The 23,296-nt window shown below is 51.6% G+C and overlaps 1 protein-coding gene across 6 annotated transcripts in view; it reads left to right on the top strand.

Annotated features, from left to right (window-relative positions):
- EXTL3 (exostosin like glycosyltransferase 3) overlaps positions 1–23,296 on the top strand; it is a 132,929-nt gene that overhangs the window by 109,041 nt on the left and 592 nt on the right. For all 6 annotated transcript variants that reach the window (XM_069011868.1, XM_069011866.1, XM_069011864.1 and 3 more), the window contains 3 exons: positions 19,115–19,242; positions 21,872–22,016; positions 22,472–22,600. In XM_069011868.1, coding sequence (XP_068867969.1) covers positions 19,115–19,242; positions 21,872–22,016; positions 22,472–22,600 — 402 coding nt within the window. The remainder of the gene's footprint in view (positions 1–19,114; positions 19,243–21,871; positions 22,017–22,471; positions 22,601–23,296) is intronic.

The following is a 23,296-nucleotide window of genomic DNA, read 5'->3' as shown; positions in this document are numbered from 1 at the left end:
CCCACTGAATTCGCATTGACTGCAAAGACCTCAAAACTCTTCTCTCACTTTGTATCACAAGGGGTGGCAGAGAAGGAGTTGCAAGCCAAGGCTGATGTGACCGTGAGAGTTTCCATGCTCCCAAGGCTGTAGCTGAGTTTTGTGTGTATTTGGGTTGATTATTTTTTTTCCCCAGCCAAACTGAAGAAGCAACACCTTCAAAAGCCAACCTTCATTTTCAGACCTGTGAAAATATACTCACTCGGATATTGACTTGTAAGGAGTGAATTCTCCCTACATTTTTATTTATTTTAGGACTTCCCTGTCATCCCAGCATAACCTTCTTTGCTGGCCATTGTTAACAATGAATATTAAATGTAAATCTCCCCTCATAAAGAGAGCAAGCGCGCAGAGCCACTAACAAGAACTAACACTGTGTGGTCTGAATCTGGTTGTGTTTAGAGGACAAATGGAAGGATAATGCCTTACAAATTAGGGAAGGGGAAAATAAAAGAGGGAGATGGTACTTAAATACACAAACTGTGTGTGGTTTATGTGACAGGACGCTCCTGAGCTTAATAGCAATGGAAGCTTTATGCTGCATGCAAAGAGATTCATTGATTTAATATTTCGTTTTATTATTATTGTGATGAATAAATCCTTCTGCTCACATTTAAAAACCCTTATGGTCCAGGAACAATGAGGAGGGAAAATTGCTTGGATAATTGCGAAATAATCTTTCACATTAGTCCTTTCGAACCTCTGAATTCGACAAAATCTTTGCATTGTGTCTGCCGAAAAACCGCGTCCTCCTCCGGAGCGGGGATTGTTCTCCTTGGAGTTGCTAATGGGTGTTATTTGTGAAAGAAAAATACGTTTCTGTTGATGGAGGGTAGTGGCTTTTTGTACCTGGCTCTCATCTGCACATCTGTTGTGTTGGAGCCCCTCTGGTTTTTCGGGGACTTGACACACTCGAGTTGCTCCGTGTCACCTTCGAGCCACGCGCTGGGGGGGATGCGCTGTAGGGAATGTTGGGAACTGTGGGGTTCCAGGGGAGGGAATTGTCGTGTGCCTGCTTTGGGATGGTGGATGGTGACACTGTGCTCGTGGCCAAGTGCTGGGGAGTGGCTGGGTCACGGAGAGCTTCTGCCAGGTCCTTTCTGAAGGGGCGTGTTGGTCTGATAATAGCTCTGCTTTCTTCCCATTTTTTCTAAATCCCAGTTTTTAAAAGAGCCCAAATCTCCTGGGATCTCTCGCAGGAGGGTTAACCCTGAGCAGCCTCCAGGCATCCATCCCACCGACGTGCCTGTTGCTAAGCCCATCTTCAGACTGGGTGTTTAATCCCGTTGGGAGTTTGTACCATTCATCTACATGGATGGTTTGGTGTGGCAATGATGGAAAACTTCCCTGGGCTTCATCAGACAGTGACAAATCCTAAGGTCTGCTCTGGAAAAGGGTGACAAGAATGTTGGGAGCAGAGGTGAGGCTCTGTCTGAGCCTTGTTGGCTGAGATGTGGGACTTGCTAGCCAGGGGAAGAGGCAGGTGGGGATGTGGGATTGGCAGGAGACACAAGTCAGTACTTGCTGGTGTCAGAAGGAACTGAAGAGCTGTGCATCTGATTTCCTTATGGAGAAAAAAAGGTCTTTTGATGGGGAATATCCAATTCTCTCAGATCTGGAAGTGGTGCTGTATCTCTGTGTAACAAATATGTTGCCAGTGACTTTGGGATGCAAGGAATTGCTCTGTGTTCAGGTCCCAGAGCACAGAGCTTTGCGGGGAAACTTGAGGGGAGAAGAGAAGGGGATGAGGGTGGATTTGGGTTGTGATTGAAGTGGGTCCAGGCACCATCTGGCTGAGGAGCAGCACAGCAGCAGCACATGTGTGCCAGCATGATCCTGGATCAAAGCACCTGAAGCCAGAAGGTTACTGAAGAAAATCTGTGATCAGAAGGACATGGATCTGTTGCAGTGAGTCCAGAAGAAGCCACGGAGATGCTTTGAGGGCTGGAGCCTCTCTGCTCTGGAGCCAGGCTGGGAGAGCTGGGGGTGTTCACCTGGGGAAGAGAAGGATCCAGTGAGACCTCAGAGCCCCTTCCAGGGCCTAAAGGGGCTCCAGGAGAGCTGGAGAGGGACTTGGGACAAGGCATGGAGGGACAGGACACAGGGAATGGCTTCCCAGTGCCAGAGGGCAGGGATGGATGGGATATTGGGAAGGAATTGTTGGCTGTGAGGGTGGGGAGGCCCTGGCACAGGTTGCCCAGAGAAGCTGTGGCTGCCCCTGGATCCCTGGCAGTGTCCAAGGCCAGGTTGGACAGGGCTTGGAGCAACCTGGGATAGTGGAAGGTCTCCCTGCCCATGGCAGGGGTGGCACTGGATGAGCTTTAAGGTCCCTTCCCACCCAAACCATTTTATCATTTTATGTAAATCACAGGCTAATGAGACCAAGCAATGTGTGTAGCATGTCCAAGGCTTAAAGAGCCTTTGGAAGCAAAATAAGAGTCCTAAACCCCACCAGGGCCTGCTGGTGGCAAGAGATGTGTGGCTCTGTGCTAGCAGAATTCCCCAAAGGAGAGTTGGGCTTCCATGTGTTGACCTTATTTATTGATGAGTTCCTTGAAACGTCGTTTGCAAACTGTGCTGCTTGGCTGTGATTTGGGGGTTGTCCTCCCAAGCAGATTTCTTTTCCCTGGTGGGCTGGGAATTAATCAAGAGCCAAGCTCAAAGCTGCGTTGGATCTTTGAATCTTTCATGGATAATGAGATAAAGAGGGAGACAGAATATATTTGATTTTTAAAAAACTTTGACTTAAATATAGATGGCATAATTTACTAAAACATCAGTGAGATTGCTAAGCTGCACAGGAGTCTGATCAAATATTCTGTCCCTGTCCCCAGCCTGAAGTGAGTAGGTGGAAATCCAACATCATCTGAAGTTGTTTGTAGTCACTCAGGGCTGCCCCTGGAACAGATGTAGGTACTTTGCCCTCACATTTAAAGCTGTAAAAACTCTTCCCATCCCACGTTAATCAGTATCGCAGCAAAACCCAACGGCTGTGAATGAGAACTCTTGTTTGTGCAAGCTCAAAGCCTCACTTTCCCCAAGTGTTTGTCTCTGTAGCACTGCCTTAGGAGAACTTCCCAGGACAGAAGGAGTGGGACTGTTCCAGCTCCAACAGCCACATCACAGCCACTGCTGAACTTCTCCCTTCTCCAGGGAACCTCTGGCTGCCCCATCCCTGGAAATGTTCCAGGCCAGGTTGGACGGGGTTTGGAGCAGCGTGGGATGGTGGAAGGTGTCCCTGCCTGTGGTAGGGGGTGGGACTGGGTGAGATTTAAGGTCCCTTCCAGCCCAAACCGTTCTGTGATTCTGTGATTTGGAGCTAAACCTTATCCAGCCCAAACCAGTATTTTCACAACCTCTGCTTGCGTACTAAGAAGTGACAGCCAGAACTTCCATCTCCTCTCCCTCTGCTGGCTGTGTGAGGGCCCTCAGTGGCAGAGCCGTGGCTGGAAAAGCCCTGCAGCAGTTTGGTTTCTCCTCCTGCTCGGGGCGAGGTGGGCTGTGAGTGCTGGAGGCGTCTCAGAGCACTTAGGCTGGGTTCAGTGCCAGCTCCTGTGGCTGCCGGCAGTGACTAATCCCTTCCTCCAGCTTTGTTCCAGAATAAGTCGCTGCCTTTGATCCCTGCAGCCACTTCCAGTGGCGCAATGTCCTTTGCTGCTGGCCTGGTGGCTGGCTGAGAGGGCTCATTCCATTTTGCTGCTTGTTTGAAAAGGAATAATCTGTGGAAAATGGCTAATCTGGAGATGCTGCCGGCTCTGCAGACCTGTTTGGCTGCACATGGGTCCCTTGACATGGCATTTATTAATCAGGAGCAGGCTGGGCAGGGAATGCTGTCCTGACTTTGCCTGCTGTTTGGGCTCTGGCTGTGTAAATGTGCTGTGCTGAGCTGGCTCAAAGCTCAGATGCCTGAGGTTTGCATGTCCTTTCCAGCAGAAGGACTCAAAGGGTCTTTGATATCTCCATTTTAAGGAGCACAGCAGGATCTGTAGGTGATACTTCTGGCCAAGAGGAGGAGGACAGAACCTGGTCAGGGTGGTGGCCATGGTGGCACCATGACCTTCTCTGCTTGTCTTTCAGCAAGCAGCTGGATCCTCAAGCTTGGTTTTCTGATAAGAGCAGCATCAACCTTCCAAACTAACCAGCAGCTTGAGATAAGCTGTAGCGGTGTGTGTGATCCAGGGTGAGATCATCACACTGACCAGGAGCTGAAAAAGAGAATAAAACCTCCATACTGATCAACACCACCCCTTCAATCAGTCCTTCTCCTTCCTGGGAGCTTTGCCTAAATACCAGCTCAGGGTCTGGTTCAGCTTGGTAATTCAGCATTTACCAAACTCTTCCTTGGTGATGTGACTTGTGCTTTTCTGGGCCAACTCACCTGCAGAAACTCTTTGGTGAGTCCCAGCTTTATCCTGCTTTCCCCTGTCTTACTTTGACTCACAGCTCTTGTGTTCCAAATCAGAGGAAACCCAACTTTGCTTTGAGCTCCTGAATTGCATATGGGAGTGGGGGGCTCCAGGTTTACTTCCAGAAGGAACAATTCACACAAAATCAGCTGAGAAAATCCCTGTGTTTCTTAGCACTGAGTCACTTCACACAGGAGATTGGCCCCATCCCTGGCTCGAACAGGCCATATTCAGTGCACCAGCGTTACCAGCAGTGTCTCCCAGGTTCGTGAGCTCAGTTTCTCCACGAGAGCAGTTTTAGAAGGCAGGGAGATGTTCCACAGAAGTGCCTGGGCGCTGCTGCCGGGTTTGCAGCACCATCTGCTGCCAGCGCGGCCGGTGCTGCCGGGGAGGCAGCTGAGTTCTGAAATCCCTGCGAGGCTTGCCATCTCCATATGTATTTTTTCTGCTGTGTAGCAGCAGAGGAAGGAACAAATTTGCTGCTTAGTTTACCTGCGAATCCTGAAATCCAGATGCTTGTCACTGCAGGGCCTGAGCAAAGGTGCAGCGAGGCGTGAACGTGGGATGATAATGGAACAAGCAGTGCGGACTCCTCAGAATTTGGACTTGGAATATTAACTCCAACACCCTCACAATCCTCGCTAGACCCAACCCATCATTCTCCCCCTGTGCCATATGCTGGTTTGTGATGGCTTTTCCACAGATAAAACCTTACTGCAGCCCCAGCTCCTGGAATTCCCTTGGCTCGGGATGCAGCTAATGGGGTCGGTGACCAGAAGGAAGCGTATTTGGGGCACTGGAAGGGAAAAGCAAGGGAGGGGAGCGTCCTTGCACGCTGCTGGGGACATAATTGGGTGGGTTTTGTCACATGTGAAAGCCTGCAGATGTCCCAGGGGCCAGTCCTCCGTGCTGAAGCATTAAACATCACCACGGAAGCTGCCTGTGCATCTCAAACGCTCCCTGTTTGGAGCAGGCTCTGTCACAACCGCTGGGGGACAAAAGCAGCGCGACAGGACTTGGCACTGCAGGCAGTGCAGCAGCAAAACCCACACTGTTTTTTCAGGGCTGGACTCCTGCTACTTTTAGGGTTTTATTGTGACCTGTTTAAATACCAGCAGAATATCAAATGTCCCCAAATTATTCTGTACAGTGGAACAGGCATGGGGGGAATGGAGTGTGTGGATGCATTTCCTCTCTTTTTTCCTTTTGTTTTCACCTACTTTCCATCCTCTGGGACTTTGTTGTGATGGAACTGAGTGTTGACATCCACTTCACTGCAAGCTATGCTTCTCTTCCCATAAAGTCCCAGAGCCTGGATATCTGCATTTCCTTTTTTCCCAGGCTTTTATCTGTCCTGGTGGAGTAGTTCTGTTGTGCAAAGCCATTTGATTGTGCATTCTGCACAGGCTGCCTTATTTGTGAAGACAGCCCTGCCTCCCAGAGTGGCCATAACTTGGTGCTGTGCCACAAGACACGGATGGTTCCCCTGGCACAGGAGGGAAGGAGGCGAGCTGTACTCACCGAGGTCAGGAATTTGGGTATGAAAGAGATGGGACAAAAGAAAATCTGCATTTGCTGGAACAGAAGGGAGCTCCTGGGGCATTGGGACATCAAAGAGGCAGCTGTGAGGGACATGAGAAGGTTACAAAGAGGAAGGTACCTCTTGGATATAAGGTTAGAGAAAGAGATGAGAAGCAAGAGAGAGGTTTTAATTGCTGCTTGTTGCTGCATGTCTGATGTAGCTCCCAGATGCCTCCCCAAGCTCTGTGGATCAATCAGCTGAGACATTGCAGCTCTCAAGGAGAAGGTGATGATTTACTCCCAAGTTTTGGGCTGGGCTGGCAGCAGCAGCCACCCCCTGGACAGTCTCCTTCCCCTTTTCCCCACAGGCCCTTCCCCTTTCCCCGCCTGTGTCTGCTGAGGAAGCAGGTGCTGCTCTCCCTGGTCTAATTCACAGACGCTCTTTTCCCATTTTCTTAAAATCAGGCTGTGCTTAGCGATAAAGCCTGACGGGCCTCCCTGCCCTGCTGGGCATGCAGAGTGCTCCTCTCTCCAAAAAGCAGCACTTGGCTCCTTCCTGGACTTCTGGAAAAGGTTCATCTCCTGTGGAAAGCCAGTGACAACAGGTGATGGAGTAGCTGGATTCAGAACCAAAGGGCTGCAGTTTGTTTTCCCCATGTCCTGTCTCCAGAGTCCCTGGAATCAGTTGTTTCACTACAAGCACCCAGAAAGGATGGAACTTTCTCTTCTGATGACAGCAAGGGGATGTCACTTCAGAGACGGAGAAAATCAGTAGTTTTCAGACACTTCCATTTATTTAAAGCCTTTAGTTAATTAATGAAAATCTGTGTTAGCCCTGTTAAGAAAGGTGAGGATTTTTTTCCTTCTCCTGAAATTGGCCAAAGGATCGTCAGCAAGGAGCTGAGGGCCCTAAAGGGAAACTGAGGCACAGAGAAAGCCACACCTGGTCTCGGAAACATCTACTTGTGTGTCTCCATGTAAGTTCACAGAAATGCTCTTTTCACCTATTCCCAGATTTTCTAACGGCAGAAAGATGGGAAATGTGGTGAAGGTTCTGTCTTCCCAGGTTAACACTTTCAGATCCAAATAGTTCAGCAAAGTCTTCAGCTTTCTGAATGCTCATTTGAACTGAACTCTGAGGGGTTTGAGCTTCGTGGAGGGAAGAGAAATGGGCTTTGTTCTTGACATTGAAAACATTTGGGGCAGAGAAGTTCCATTTCCAACTTGGATGTGGAAGGGATGATCGTGGCTTTGATCTCTGAGCTGCCCAGAACCTGGCTGGTGGGAGCCTGGCTTATCTCTGTGTCAAGGGACAGCCTCATCTTGGACTGTGACAGAAGAGAGCTAAGAGGGAGTAAGAAGGGCTTCAGAACAGCCATAAACTGGAAAATTCTTTCCAACAGGGCTCATTTTCCTCTTGCTCTGAACACAGGTGACAAAGCAAGTTGGTTTCAAAACACTGATAGTAATTAGGCTGGTTTTATTGGAATTTATAAAAGGAATTGTTTTGAATTGTGACTCATTTATGTGAAGTCTGTAATTTCTAACACATGCTGGTCCTTAATTCCCAACCTATCTTGTGGCTTGTGGGAGGTGGTTCTGGGAGTCTGGATTCATCCCAACCATGTGTTTGGCAGTAATGCATTGACTGCCTCTTGATGGAAGCATTTTTTCCTCCTGGATTTTGTTGAAGCAAGTATTAAAAGCCTTGGGATAAATGAAGCTTTGAAGGACATGACATTGCCCATGGCTTGGGCGTGGAGACGGTTCCCTGCTCCTCTGGGTGGAAGAATGGTGGGCTGGTGTAAAGCAGGATTTAGCCAAGGATTCCAGGAATTAGGATCCAAAAATTGAAATCTACAAATTCCTTAGAAACCCATCTGGGGGTCACATCCAGATTTGTCGCTGGCTGGCTCTGCCACCTGGAGGGAAAACTGTGTGTTTGGGGAAGATGCCTCTCCCTTTGTTTGGCCACATTCAGGAGGACATCCCAACCCTGTGCTCTGCTCTTTGAGCTGGTGGAAACTGCAGTTCCCAGTGAGCTGTGCTCCTGGAACAACGAGGAATAAAATGCCAATTTGGGGATCGTGCTGTGGGTACTGGGACAGTTCTTTTCTTCCAACATTCCATACAGGAGCTCTCATCCCTCCATAATGGATTTGAGGGCAGGGATGCTGGCAGCAAGCTGTCATCATTTCACCCAGAACTTCCCCTGTAAGATCTCAGCCTTCTCATCTCACAAGTCCCTGGAAGGCTTCCGGTCTGGAATAAACCTGGAAGCCAAAAGTGAGTTTATGTGCCTGAGTGCTTTATGGTTGCTGCTCCCAGCCACATAGACATTAATAAATCCACTGTCCTCTTCCCATCAAAACAATAACCTGCCTGCAAACTTGATGGCTTCTTGGCTCTGCTGTATCTGAGTTTATATTCTGGGTTTTTTAGTAGCTGCTCAGTGAGTTATAGCCTGACTGCAATTCCCTCCTCCCTTTGTTGGGCTGTGATGTTCATTTGGATGCCCTCGGATACAAATGTTTGCACTGAAGCTCTTGTAGGATGGGTCAGAGCAGCTTTTAAATGCTGAAAACATCTCCGAGCATCCTTGGGTGTAATGTATTCCAGAAGAGTGAGATGCACCCTTGTGAACAAATTTACAAATAATGGCACCTGCTCTGCCAGGTGTTTTGTTTTCCTGCTGTAGTGGAAATCCTGTCTGACAGATCCCGAGGAGGAACCTGCTGAAGAAGTAATTGCACAACAATGCACAACAATACAGAGGATTTGCACTGACTAAAGCCTCTGGTAATTAAAGCAGCCGGGCTATCAGCCAAAGAGCAAAGTGTGGAAAGATAAGCTCTGCCTCACTTAGTGAGCAGAAAGGAGGTATTTCCAATAATCCCCTGGGATCACAGCCCGTGGATTTCCAGCACTTTCCTCTTCTCTGCCTCTCCGTTGTGCATTTCTGTGTCTCCAGGATGTTGCTGTGTTTCCTCCCACGCCATGACCTGGTGCTGCACGGCTCTGATGCCTTGGCAAGGGGAGGAGATGCTCAGGGATGCTCCGGAGCTGCCTCCTGACTCTTCCATCTCCTGTCTCTCCTGTCTCACAGATGGGATGTGACAGCCCTTCTCAGATCCACCCCTCAGCTCCCAGTCCCTTTGCTTCCAGACTTCTGGGCATGGAGCAGGGGACTGGCGACGTGCCTTTTCCAGGGAAATCGGAAGTGCAGGAATTAGCTGGTGATGGGCTGAGGGAGATCTGGGCTTTTATACTTCAGAGGTTTTGGGGTTTTGCTTGTATATGGAAATCAGGTCAGGGAGTTGCAGTCTGTGAGTGGTTCTTGGGCTCTTGTGTGGCTGTTCTGGGCTCTCGTTTGGCTCTTCCAAGGATAGGAAGGAGCTTGTGCCTGGCTTGACACATCTCTGAGTGCTCCACTGGGGGCACAACTGGGGAAGTCAGGCAAGCAGGGAAACTGAGTATTTTTGCCAAAACAAGGCCAGGCTTTCCCAGTCAGTTCCTTGTGCAGCTCTTCCCTGCCTGGTGCAGTGCCAGCTTCCCTGCGAGTCCCAAAACAGATCCAGGAGATGAGAGCCAGTTCAGAGCAGTGGGCACTCTAACCTGGCTGCTCCTCAGGCTCTCTCTGCTCCAGGGATGGGCCAGGGTGCTGCAAGGATCTGCAGCTGGCTGAGCCAAACTCCTGCTGAATCCCAGGGTCTGAGTTGGGTCTAATCTGGAGCAGAAGCGTGGGATCTGTTCCCAGGCTCGCTGACAGTGCTCACATCCGTTCCTGAGCTGTTGGTATTTACCAGTGTGGGAAGCTTTTGCTACCCACAAGTGGTTTGATTCCCTCATCCCTGAGCTCCAGGCAGTAACACTCCACCTTTTGGATGGAGTTAAAAGCTGCTGCCTGCCCTCCTTCTGTCTCTTGGCAGTGTTCTCTTTCTCAACAGTGGTCCCAAATGACATCTCTGTGTTTTACCTAATATTAGCAAAGTGGGTTTAGGTGTGAGGAAGGGGTCCCCATTTCATCAGAACATGCTCCTGGACCTTGTCTGGGGAGAGCTCAGCCACCAGGGTTGGATGGAGACACGGAGCCAGACACAGGATGCTGGAGAGATGGCGAGGTCATCGTGGGAAGCACCTTCCCCTTGGGTGGAGTTTTATAGTGCAAATAAAATTCATCAGGGATGGAAATAGGAGAGCTGACACCAGCCTGTTGTTTTTTCCTGTGTTCAGTGATACAGAGCTGGGCTTCTCCAGCCTGGAATTCCTGGCTCGCAGCCTTATCCATACAACACTTCTGTTTCACCACCTCACTGGCGCTGCACTATCAGGTGTTGGGTGAAATTCATCGGGTTTTGTGACTTTGAATCCAAAAGGGCAACATTCCTACTGTGTAGGGCCAACCTTTGAAAATCCTCCTGCAGGATTTTTCCATCCCGAGATCTTGGAGTTGTTTGGAGGCATTCCTCAATGGAACAGCTGCCCTGTGAGATTAGGGAAGGGTGGATGGCACTGGTTTGTTAAAATGGGACACACAAGGGCTATCATTATCCAGAGCTTTGGAAGGAAAGCTGATTTAACCAGCAACCTCTTTGCTGTTAAAATTACCACTAAACAGCCAACGGGTGTTTGGAGAGGGAGAAGAGACCCAGAGGCACAGAGGATGAAGTTCAGAGTTGACAAATAATAATGTATGCATGCCCTGCTTGTGCTGAATCCATGCTAGGGACACTCCTGCCGCCATCCATCGTCTCCCTGGGGTGTTTCAGCTCTGGGAGCGTGTCCAGGGAAGGGAATGGAGCTGGGGAAGGGGCTGGAGCAGCAGGAGCTGCTGAGGGAGCTGGAAAGGGGCTCAGCCTGGAGCAAAGGAGGCTCAGGGGGGACCTTGTGGCTCTTCACAACTCCCTGACAGGAGGGGGCATCCAGGGAGGTCGGGCTCTGCTCCCAGGGAACAGGGACAGGAGGAGAGGGAACAGCCTCAGGCTGTGCCAGGGGTGGGTCAGGGTGGACATCAGGAGGGATTTCTCCACCGAAAGGCATTGGAACTGCCCAGGGAGGTGGAGTTCCCATCCCTGGAGGTGTTTTTAAAACGTGTGGATCATGGGTTAATGGTTAGATTTGATCACTTTAGATCTCCACAGCCTTAGTGATTCTGTGATTCCATGATCTCACCTTTGGGAATTGCCTATTCCACTGCAAAAACCCCCCTATCAAACTAAAAATGTGGGTTATCAGTATCAAAACCCTCAAAAGAGTGAGCTCTTTCTTCTTCAAATGACTTTCCCTGGCTTCACAGCAAACAGCAGCTCGTACATCTGGCTCGTGATCCCAGACCTGCCAGTGGAAGTTGGATCATGAGCTTTGCACTCCACAGTTTTTCCCTGTGAGCTTTCATGGAAAGCACACAGAGGAATTTCAGGAAGTTGAGAAGGGAATGAGCTGCAGCAGTGGAGTTATTGGAACATGACAGTGTGTTATCCCAGGGACCTTCTTTGAGCCAAATAATTACACTTAATTGTAAAATAAATCTAATTGGACATCCAACTCCATGTGCATCTCTAATTGCACAGCCACTAACAGCAACACACAGAGAATAAAAATAAGTGTCTGCATCCCTTTAATGTTAAAACGAGTATCCTTCTCCTTTCGCTTCTCTGGGAAGATGTGACAGCTGCTCCTGTATGAAAATGAATAAATAATCAGTTTTATTTGTATCTCAAGCTGTTTTCTCCTCTCGGAGATGAGCGACCCACTGATCTCAGCTGAGGAGTTTAAATGGAGACCAAGTGTTTGCACATTTTCCGTGCGTGGACACAGCATCAGTTTAAGAAAAGCCTTTCCGTGGTATCTTCCTGTGTGGTTTTGTTCTCAGCGGGGGATAATTTATGCCGGGGTTTATGTTGCATTATTTAATTACGCGTATTTTAAAAATGCATCTGTTTTGCCAATTTATATTCAGCATGTGCTGCCTTTGGATGGCTTTGGAGCTGAATACCCTTCTCATACCTCTAGAGATGAGTCTTAAAATAGTCTATAAATCTTTTAAATTCAGATTTTGAAAAGGCTTTAAGTGGGAGGTAGCAAAGCTGGAGGTTCAGGGCATAAAGGAGGGGCTGTAGCTGTTTCAAGGTGAAGAGGAGGGAGCAGGGAATAATTAATACATGAGAAAGGGGATAACAGTAACTTCCCGGTCCATCTTTACAAGGGGAGATTAAAGGAACAACAAGAAGGTGAAGAATTGCCAGGGGAAGCCTCAGTAAAAGCCAGGGACAGCTCTTCAGGCGATGCATGACTGAGGAAACATCCTGCTACGAGTGTCTCAGGTTTGGGGTGGGTGCTCAGATAAGTGGATGTTTTTGGTGCCGTCAAATCCAGCAACAGAGCAGCTTCCAGAGGATTTCTATGGGGTGGATGAGGACTGATGTCCCCCTTGCCCACCTACAGCTCCATCCACACCAAGCATGTCCTGGGACTTGTCCAGTCCTGGACCAAAGCTGGGAGCCAGCTGGGAATGGTGAGGGTGGCTGGTGGGGAGAGACCAGCACATTCCCTCCCGGCAGTGCCTGGGATGCAGGAGGATCCCGGCATCCTGGCTCTCCCTCGGGATGGCTCTGGATGTGGTAACGGGGTTCCTTTAGGAGCTCAGGTCACAGCCATTCCCATTTATCAATACATCAGGATATGAGTGTGTTAACCACAGGATAACACCCAAATATCATTGTCTGAATGAACACCTCAACGCTGCTTTTTGTGCATCTGGGATGTCGCCTCTGCGTCCCCAGTTTTTTAAACATTAATTATCCCAAACACGGCCAAAAGAACATCAAGTTTTTTTTACAAAATGCCAGCCTGCTCAGATCTGGCAGCATGTCTGGAAGGAGCTTTGACACCCTGCTCACACCCTATCCAAGTGCAGGGCAGCAATTCCCACTGGATTTGCAGCTCATCGGGAGCTGTCACAAATGCCCTGGAGTCCCGTGCTGTGCTGGACTTATTTCCTTGAGTTTTTGGGTTTGTGTTGGGAGAAAGAGCTGGGCTGTGGGGAGGAAAGGCATCATCCCAGGGGCTTGGCTCTGGTGGAAATGCCATGCTGGCATCCCATCTCCTCCCTGCCCCCGCAGCTCCTGGCAGTGTGCCGGGAGGAGCCTCGCGCTGCATCGAGTGAGGCCAGGTTATTTCATCTCTCATGAAATCAAGAACTCCTGTCTGAGCCAAAGGCCTGGATCTGTGCTTTTGGCTTTGGAAAGCAGGATGCTGGCCAGTAGGAGCTAGATGAATTTCTGTCCTCTGAGGGTTTTCTTGTGGTGGGAGTTGAGGTTGGCAGGAGGGAAAGGGTTCTGCGTGGGCAGGGCAGGACACTGGCACCGCTGGGTGTGATGCTGCGCTTGGAAGTCTTCAATAAACACCACGGTGGTTGTCCTTGGTAGGGCAGCCAAGCAGATTTGAGGTCTGGGCTGAGAGCCACGGTGATCCTGCCAGCTTTTGTGGAGCAGCTCGGCTTGCCCAGGAACAGGTAGTGATAAAACACTGAGAAAATTGAGTTAAAAACGCGGCCTTGGTCAGACTCGTGGGATTTACTCCAATGGCATCTCACTGGGAATGGGCTGCAGAGATTTTGGGTGGCGTCTGCAGTGATGGCAGCAGCTGCTTTGGCTTCTCCTCGGCACCTGTCCTGGCAGAGAGCCTGGCTGCTTGTCATGGAGCCAGTGTGCCCGGGATCAGCCTCTTCTCTCCTTCCACAAAGTGAGAGGAGGTAACACAGAGCTCAGAGACATCAGGATCAAAGTCATCTTTAGCAAAGGGAACCTCAGGTGTGTAGTTCCCATATGGAGCCTTATCCAATACCAGAATTCCTGCTGTAGCCAGGATGCTGAGAGAGTCACAGAATCATTCAGGTTGGAATGATTCAGGGCCATCGAGTCCAAGCCGTGCCTGATCCCCACCTTGTCCCCAGCCCAGAGCACTGAGTGCCACCTCCAGTCCTTCCTTGGACACCTCCAGGGATGGGGATTCCAACACCTCCCTGGGCAGCCCCTGCCAGTGCCTGACCACCCTTTCCATGAAGCAATTCCTCCTGTTACCCAGCCTGAGGCCGTGTGCTTTGTCCCTGCCTCACATCCCACATTTGTTGCTTGGCTCAGTGCAAACTCGTTCTGACAGCTTCACTTCCAAAAAATTCCACAGCTTCCAGGAGGATGCTGTTTGGTGGGACCAGGCAGAGTTCTCCTCTTCCCCATCCCCATCTCTGGCTGCATTTGCAGAGCAGCAAGGGCCAGTCTCATCTCACAGCTCAGCTGCAGAGGGAGCGGGAATGGAGTCGGCCGTGGTGACGAAGGATGTGATTTATCCTGTTTATGGATCTGCACACCCTTCCCTCCTTCCAGGGAGCCTTGCAAATAATCCCAGCACTTGTGCCTGAGGTGTAGAGGGAAGGGACCCTGGTGTATCTCAGTCTGTGGGTCTCAAGTGCCGATCCAGGCAACTTTCTTAATCAAAAGATGCCTGACTTTGGCAGACTAGGAGTTGAAAATAGATGTACGTGACAGGGTGGCTTCAGGGATACTTGGAACTCATTGTTCCCTTTTCCTAGAGTTTGCTATCTCCCAAAGTCCTCCAACAGAGCCCTCCCTGACCTCTATTAAGCATAGACTGGCTGATTTTTAATTGATTTGTGTCCCACATGTGCACATGGGAGAGCTGGAGAAGCCTTGGCTTCCCGCGTGCTTTCTGCAGAGAGAAAGGAGGATGGGAAGCAACCTGCTCAGCTGGGAACGAGGATTTGGGATGTGGGCAGGATGAAGATCATCACCTCCCACCTGTGGCCGTCCTTGATGGGTGGGGACAGCGGTGGCACCTCTGGAGCCAAGTCCCAGGTCTGGGCTGGTCACACTGGTCACCCATGACCCGGGAGATGCATTATCCCTTCCCTTCACAGAGAGGACCTGAATCCTGCCCGTTCCTTGGTGAAGCAAGGGGAGCACGTGGTGTCCCCACCCCACTCTGCTCTCTTCCCCCAGCCCATTTGGGTAGAATTGCTCATCTTTGGGAAAGATGGAAACGGATCCTTTTCCTGAGAGCTCATTCACCGTCTCCCCAAATTATCCAGCTCTCCTCAGGGCATCCTTCAGGCTTTTTCCCCCCTCACAGAGATGTGATGTGAGCAGTGAGGCGCCCAGTTTCTTGCAGAGTTTGCTCTTTGCCCAGGAATCAACCCAGTTCTCTAAGTTGAGCTGTCAAAACTTCTCCAAGGGCACGGACGTTCCTCATGTTTTCACCATCAAATTACACGTGACACTTCATTTAAAGCTCAAGCGTGAAGCCTCACTAGCGAGGAGATTGCTGGAAGATATTGATTTTGCTGCCTTTTTTGTGTTTATGTATAAAAACCTCTTTTCAAGTATTGGTAAAAGGACATGATTGCTGGGCAGACTCTGGGTTTATGCTCTGCTTTAGTTTTCTCTAAGGTTTTTTAAGATCCATTTGTCCAACGTGTCTGCGAACACCGAACGCCGGGAGCAAATGGATTTCATGGAGCTGTGGGGTTTTGTGCTCCTTGAATCAAGCAAATCCCATGTTGTGGGACTGAATCACCTTGAATTCATTTGCTAAGAAAAGAAGCAGCTTCTAGTGTGGTCTGTTGGGTACTTGGAGGCATTTTAGATCTTGCATCTTGTCTCCAAACTTTGCAAACTGCTCAGGAGGTTCATGGTTTCGAGCTCTGGGCCACTGAGCTGATGGCAAAGTGTTTTAAAGAGGATTATTCCCAAACAAAAGTCGAAAATAACCACAATAAGGTGAGCAGGGCACAGTCTGGGGTGTTTTTGAGCCTGGAGGGGTTGGACTTTGGTGCAGGTCCCACCACTGGTGCTCTGCTCGCTGTTTGGAGCCCTTGCTGTGAGGGAAGGTGGTGTTTTGGTGATGAGCTAGGGTCTCTTGTTGTTCTCTGGCTGATTTCATGTCCTCCTCACTGAATCTCCTTGGAAAGGAGAAATGCTGACTCCCTGTTCTGCCAGAGCCTTTCAGCTTTGCTGAGGGAACATTTTTCCTTGGGTTTTGACAGAGCTGTTGGCTCGAGACCATTAAGGAACAAAGTTGTGGCAAAATCGGTCATTCAAATGATGGAAGGGCGGGAGAAGCAGCGCCGGGGGAGGGATTGAGACCTCAGTGTCTGAAAAAGGACAGAGAGGGGTTGGTTATGGCACTTCTGGGCTCTTCTGGGGGGTGAGGCCCACCCAGGGCAGCGGGTGGGAGATGAAGGCTGATAATTCCCAAGGAGCAGTGTTGACGTTTGAGAGGGAATGTGGCAGAGGAAGGGGAATTCTCCCACTCTCAGTGTCCCCAGGTGGGGACAGGACACCTCCCTGGGGGAGATGCTGCTCCCAGTGACAGCTCCACTGACCTGGAGCACACAGGAGGTTAATGGAGGTGACTTGGAGAACTCCAGAATGGTTTGGGTGGGAAAGGACCTTAAAGCTCAGCCCATTCCACCCCCTGCCATGGACCGGACACCTCCCACTATCCCAGGTTGCTCCAAGCCCTGTCCAACCTGGCCTGGGACACTTCCAGGGATGGAAGGACTTTTCTCACCTGACCTAATCAGCTTCTGAGTCCACTTGTGCCCACAATGCCCATTTCATGCCCAAGAAATCCGGTGGATTTAGAGACCCATGGAAATGTAAACAGTTCAGAAGAGAGAAAAATTCTTCAAGTCCCTGAATCAAACTCTCCCCCCATTGCCCCTCCCTGCCCCTGTTTTTACAAGATGAGTTGCTTGTCTTAAAGCAGGGAAGTCTCCAAAAATTCACTTTTAGCTTTCTCAAGAGTTTTCTCTTCTGTCCAGAACACAGTTCCCTCATTTCTGCAGCCCAGGATGTGCTGGACATGGTCAGGATCAAAGCCTGGCCTTGAACCATCTCGGAGGGATGGAGAAATGGGAGGAAGGGTTTGACCTCAGCCTCATCCTTCCCGTCCCAGATGGCTGCCTGGACATCCCCGTGCTCTTCCTCAGAGTAGTCACCCCTGGGAATTACAAAAGCCACTGAACAGTGTCTGCTGGCAGTTAAGTGCATCCCAAGTGCTGGAATTCGGGATAGTTCCTTTGGAAACAAGGCATCAAACGCAGCAGTTGCTTCTAACTTTTGCTGGAGCTGGTGTGAGGAATGTGCTTATCCTGGCTTGGAGGCATCCGGCTCCTTGTAGCATCCTTCTCCTTAGGGAAGGGATTAATGCCAGATCTCTCTGTGCTCTGGGGTTCCCAGATTCCAGAGGTTTCAGGCAGTCGCTTCCTCAATGGACAGCAGTTGCCTCATTCAGCAGATTTTGGGAAAACGAGTCAATCTGTAAAGTTTGCCAGGTTTTTCCCTGGGATGTATTGATTTCCAGGCCGCTGAAATCTTCACTGCTCCCAGGTGAAGGCAGGAGGGCCCTGTTTCCTGGGAAATACTGCCCTGGCTCCTGGGAAGTGCTGGGTACTGGCACTTCCAGACCTGCAAAGCTTCCGCGTTGAGGGAGTCCCCCAGAAACGTCCCCATTGCCAAGACCATGGAATCCCAGGATGAGTTGGGTTGGAAGGGGACTTAAAACTCACCCAGTGCCACCCCTGCTGTGGGCAGGGACACCTTCCACTATCCCAGGCTGCTCCAAGCCCCAGTGTCCAACCTGTCCTTGAACACTTCCAGGGATCCAGGGGCAGCCACAGCTTCTCTGGGCACCCTGTTCCAGGGCCTCCCCACCCTCACAGCCAGGAATTCCTTCCCAATATCCCATCCATCCTCGCCCTCTGGTACTGGGAAGTCCTATCCCTCCATCCCTTGTCCCAAGTCCCTCTCCAGCTCTCCTGGAGCCCCTTTAGGCCCTGGAAGGGGCTGTGAGATCTCCCTGGATCCTTCTCTTCTCCAGGCTGGACTCACTCCAGCAGATCCACGTCGTTCCTGTGCTGCGGATGCCAGAGCTGAACATGGAGTGCAGAGTTGCCTCCCCCTGCTTCCCTCCTCACCCCCCATTCCCCCTGTGATTCCTGCATCCTCTTTTCCAGCAGTTCCCAGGCAGAGAAGAAACCCCTGGGAGCATCTGCTGGCTCTGGATAACCCTTCAGCCAAGCCAAACACTGAGCCGACTTTTGTGATGCTTCTCCACCTTGGGAAGGGGAAGGATCAGAAATTCCTGTGCTGACATTTTCCCTGCTTTTTCCATGTCCTAATGGAGCTCCCAGGGTGGGAATGCTGCCGGCTCGCCTCTGGCCCTGCTTTTCCATAGCCCAGAGCTTCCCAGTTTGCTCATCTGCAGTAAATTGTTGGTGCTTTTGATGGCTCCTCAGTGAAATATTCCACGTGTTCCTGGCGAATATTCCATCCCCCCCGGAGCTATCGACGGATGAAAGCTCCAAGACTGGCTTTCCATGGGAATTGAATCATCCCAGCTGTCACGCAGATCCCGATACAAATATTTCCACTGTTAATGGTTTCAGCATGGGCTTTTCTGTGGGATCAAATGTAATCTTACTTAATGGAGTCCTACTGCCGTGACGCTTCGGTCTTTTCACCAGGCCGGGCTTAATTTTTGAGCAGAGATTGTTCAGAGCAGAGACAGGGAAATGACTGGAGGGATTGAATGGGATGGGAAGTGTGGGATGGGCGGAGTGACTTTGGATCAGCCAGGGGAGGCTGAAAGTGTAAGAGCCAGGGAAAGGATCCAGGGTGAATGGGGCTGTCAAGGGAGGGTTAGGCTGGATTTTAGGAAAAGGTTTTTTCCCAGAAGGTGTTCGGGCACTGGAACAGCTCCCCAGGGAATGGTGACATTCCCAAGGCTGCCAGAGCTCCAGGAGCGTTTGGACAACGCTCTCAGGGATGCATGGGGTGGGACTGTTGGGGTGTCTGCGCAGAGCCAGGAGTTGGCCTGGATGACCCTGGTGTGTTCCGTCCAACTCCATGATTCGATTCCACGATTTTTGGAAGAGGGAGAAATTCAGTAGATTTTACACGTGTGTGGCTGGGGATGAGGGGAATTGCTGGAGCTGGCGCTGGGCTGAGCCGATGTTTTGTGCCTGGAAAGCATCCCCCGTCCCAGGGCCACCACAGCTGGCACAGCCCCAGCCCCCAAACCCCACCCCTGGGCCCTGCAGCCCCATAAATGTCACTCGCACCCCGCAGGTCGTCCGCACGGAGAAGAACAGCCTGAACAACCGCTTCCTGCCCTGGGACGAGATCGACACCGAGGCCATCCTGTCCATCGACGACGACGCCCACCTGCGCCACGACGAGATCATGTTCGGCTTCCGGTGAGCGCCCTCCCCACGCGGCCCTGGCCGCAGACTGCTCCTCCCCACAGCCAGGAGCTGCTCAGGGGCACAGTTAGGGCTGGCACATCCCTTCCCGTGGCTTCCCAACTCCGTGTGCTGGAGAAACACGCACCGATGGGGTGGGGAAGCTGATCCCAGGTTGTCCAGGAAACCCCACTTCCCACACTGCTTAACCCAACTCTTCCCTCTTGCTGTGCTAATAACGCTCCCTGAATGGGTTTGTGGCTTCCTAGGGTGGACAGAGACCGGAAAACAAATCCCAGAGGCCGTTGCACTCCATCCGTGTGCCACAGGCAAGGCCGGGATGTTCTTGGCTGCCCCAGCACCTGATGCTCACGTGCTGGTGGTGGCTGCCACCCTCTGCTCCGTGTGACTCTGGGCTGTGACAGTTCTTTGGGCATTTTCTCCTGCAGAGCAGGCGAAGGCAGATGTCACCCAGCAAAGGCAGGTGCGGGGTGCTCTCGCTCCCACCCTTGTTCTGCTCCAGCTTTCAGCTTTCCCTTGACTTTTCCCTGGCAAAAGCTTCCTGATCATGGCAATGAGGGGGCTCCTGCCGGGGGAGGTTTGTGCCAGCTGCTCCTGCAGCTCCTGCAGCCAAACCTCCCTGACTGCCAGGAGCTGGGAGGGAGGGTGGCACCAGGAGCAGGGACTGCGATTCCCAGCCAGAGAACACCCGGCAGCTGCCTGGGGGTGGGAGGCAGGGACCAAAACCTGCTTGGGAGGAGGATTAAAAGGCACAAAATGCCTGGAAACCCACCAGGCTCCCTCAGAGAGATGAGAAACGAGGTGTGAGAGGGATTAAAGCGCAGGAGGAGGCGTCAGGATTCCTGGCTTCCCTTCCCTGCCCCGTTCCAGGCTCTTTATCTGAACTGGGCTGTTTTCTCCCTTTTTTTGGTCTCTGTTTTCCTTCGCCTGGCCGAGGTTTTGCTGATTAGCCCTGGAGGGCATCAAAGTTGTAAGTGCCCTGTGTTATTCTCACTCAGATCCCTGCTTACAGACACCTTGTTCCCACAAAGCCTCCCTGTGTTAACACATTCCCAGGAATTGCTGGAGTCTTGGCACTGGAGTGAACCTCTGCCCACAACAACTGTGCTTTGTGAAACTTTGCTCCAGCCTTTGATTCTTGGGGCCAAAAGCCTCGTTTTTCCCTGTTTGCCACTCAGGAGGGAGCTGGAGGCAACTCCCTGAGCACCCCCCAGAATGATTCTCCAGAGAAATCCTGCTTTTTGTGGCTGAGCTGGGAAGGAAGAAGTGTCACGTTTGTAGGAAAGCGAAGATGTGGGAGAAGTGAAAGGGAAAAGTGGTTTTGACTTCCAGCTTTTTTAAACAATCACCCTGGACTGACAGGAACTGCAGCAAACAAGTGCTGGGGGGAGCAGGGAGCCAGGGAAGTTGCTGGTGGTGCTGATTCCTCAGGATTCATTACCAGGTTATCTTGGAGTTTCATTAATTGGAGCAGAGGATTGAACAACAAACACGTCTGTGCTCCACAAGTGTGAGGAAAGCTCAGGGAATCTTGGTCTTTTCAGCTGCTCTCCTTCTGTAGCTCTCCAGGAACAGAGCTCATGGGAAGAATTTCCATACACATGAGGAAAAAAAACCAAACAGGTCACTTTCTGCCCAGTTCTATGCCTGGGAAGAAGGGAAAACCGTTCTGTGTGCACAGGGAGTTCTCTCATGCAGTGTGGAGTCACAGCTTGGGCACTGAGCAGCAGGGAGGTGGGACTGAACGATCCAAAGGAAGGCAGCACCCCTGCCTGTGGAAGCTGGATTTGTTTCCCAGGTTAGGCATTAGGCACTGACTTTTTCCTTAATTATTCCTGCCAGTGCTGCAGCTCTCCTGGGGGATTTCTCTGGAGGAGCATGAGCTGCAGAGGAGAGCAGAATATTAAGCAATCCCACACTCCCACATGCAAATCTCAGGATTTCATTCCCAAGGCTGGACTGTGAGCACGTGTTGGGGTGAGGGAGGCACTCAGGGCCATGGAGGCTTCTCCTGTGTGGCCAGAGCCCAGGAAGCTGCGGTTTGGGATGAGGAGCTGGCAGTTTGGCAATCCAGGAGACGCCGGGGCCCTCAGCATCTCAGCAGCTTTCCACAGAATTCTGGAATCACAGAGTCCTGGAATGGTTTGCGTTGGAAGGGGCCTTAAAGCTCAGCCAGTGCCACCCCTGCCATGGGCAGGGACACCTTCCCCTATCCCAGGTTCTCCAAGCCCCATCCAGCCTGGTCCTGAAGTTTTCTTTAAGGGAGATTGATGTTATCCTGGCTTTACGGAGCTGCTGGGAGATGGAAAGTCCCAGGGATTTGGGGAAGAGGCCAGGAGATGTTGGGCTCCTCCCAGCAGCCTGGGCTGCTCTGGCCTTAGTTTTCTTTTAAACCTCCAGAACAGCCCTGATGAGCTACAAAATCCCTGATTTATGGATTAGGAACTTTCCCTGTGCACTCGGCTGTGCTCTAGGAGAGGAGCACATTTTAACACATTTTCCTTTTGGGCATTCCTTGGATAAGCAGTGGCCAAACCTCTTCATGCAGAGACGCCTCCATCCCTTGCAGCCCCTCGGGACGGGCTCCCAGCTCCGTGTCTCACGGACAGTTTTGTGTTTGCAGGGTGTGGAGAGAGGCCAGGGATCGCATCGTGGGCTTCCCGGGGCGCTACCACGCCTGGGACATCCCCCACCAGTCCTGGCTCTACAATTCCAACTACTCCTGTGAGCTCTCCATGGTGCTCACTGGTGCTGCCTTCTTCCACAAGGTGAGACATCCCCGGAGCTGCCCCTTCCTGCTCGCAGCCACCCGAGGCTGCAGCTCTGGGGGGTTGTGGGTTTTTAAGGACAAATGTGGGAGCTCTCTGCTCCTTTTCTCTCACTTTCTCCAAACTGGAACACGGCCAGAACCTGGTCCTGAGTGCACTGGGAAGGGTATCCAGTGGCTCTTCCTGCCATACTGACCCCACAGCAGCAGAGAGCAGGATCTGAGGGGGCTGGAACCCCCATTCCTCGATTTCTGAGGTTACAGGAGCTGGGGATTCAGGGAGAGGGTGGTGGCAGTGGGAGATTTGCTGCTGCTGTGGCTACAGCGGATCTTGGTGCGGGATTAACTCCATCACGGGGAATCTCCACTGGGATCCCTGAGCTGTGAGTCAGGCACATCCCAAATGTCCCATGTGTGGTACCACCTGGAGAACGCTGTGCCTTTCCCCGTTCCCAGTACTACGCGTACCTGTACTCCTACGTGATGCCCCAGGCCATCCGGGACATGGTGGACGAGTACATCAACTGCGAGGACATCGCCATGAACTTCCTGGTGTCCCACCTGACCAGGAAACCTCCCATAAAGGTAAAGCACCGGAGCCAGGGCATTGTCCCGGGGTTGGCATTGCTGGAGAAGCTGTGCCTGGGAAGTGAGTGGTGTGTCAGGGGCTGCTCTGCTCCAGGGAAATGCAGCTCCAGTGGAAAAGCTCAGCCTTTGGAATCGGCCAAATCCCTGCCACAGAGCAGGTGGATTGACGTTTGATATTGGAAGATTAAATCAGACTGAATTCTGTGTCTGGTGAAAGGTTCCCTGCCCACGGCAGAGATGATCTCTGCCCTAGAGCTGGGCTGGGAGAGCTGGGGGTGTTCACCTGGAGAAGGATCCAGGCAGAGCTCAGAGCTTCTTCCAGTGCCTAAAGGGGCTCCAGGAGAGCTGGAGAGGGACTTGGGACAAGGGCTGGAGGGACAGGACACAGGGAATGGCTTCCCACTGCCAGAGGGCAGGGATGGATGGGATATTGGGAAGGAATTCCTGGCTGTGAGGGTGGGGAAGGGCTGGGCTGGAACTCCCAGAGAAGCTGTGGCTGCCCCTGGGTCCCTGGGAGTGCCCAAGGCCAGGCTGGACAGGGGTTGGATCAACCTGGGATAGTGGGAGGTGTCCCTGCCCATGGCAGGGGATGGAACTGGATGAGCTGAGGTCCCTTCCAGCTGAGTCCATCCTGAGATCCCACCTGTATCCCAGCTCCCCTCGCAGTGCCCCGGGCCGGGCCCTGTGGGCAGC

The sequence above is a fragment of the Aphelocoma coerulescens genome, chromosome 3, assembly GCF_041296385.1.
Source record: "Aphelocoma coerulescens isolate FSJ_1873_10779 chromosome 3, UR_Acoe_1.0, whole genome shotgun sequence".
Classification (NCBI taxonomy): domain Eukaryota; kingdom Metazoa; phylum Chordata; class Aves; order Passeriformes; family Corvidae; genus Aphelocoma; species Aphelocoma coerulescens.
This window is presented reverse-complemented; position numbering and strand designations above follow the sequence as displayed.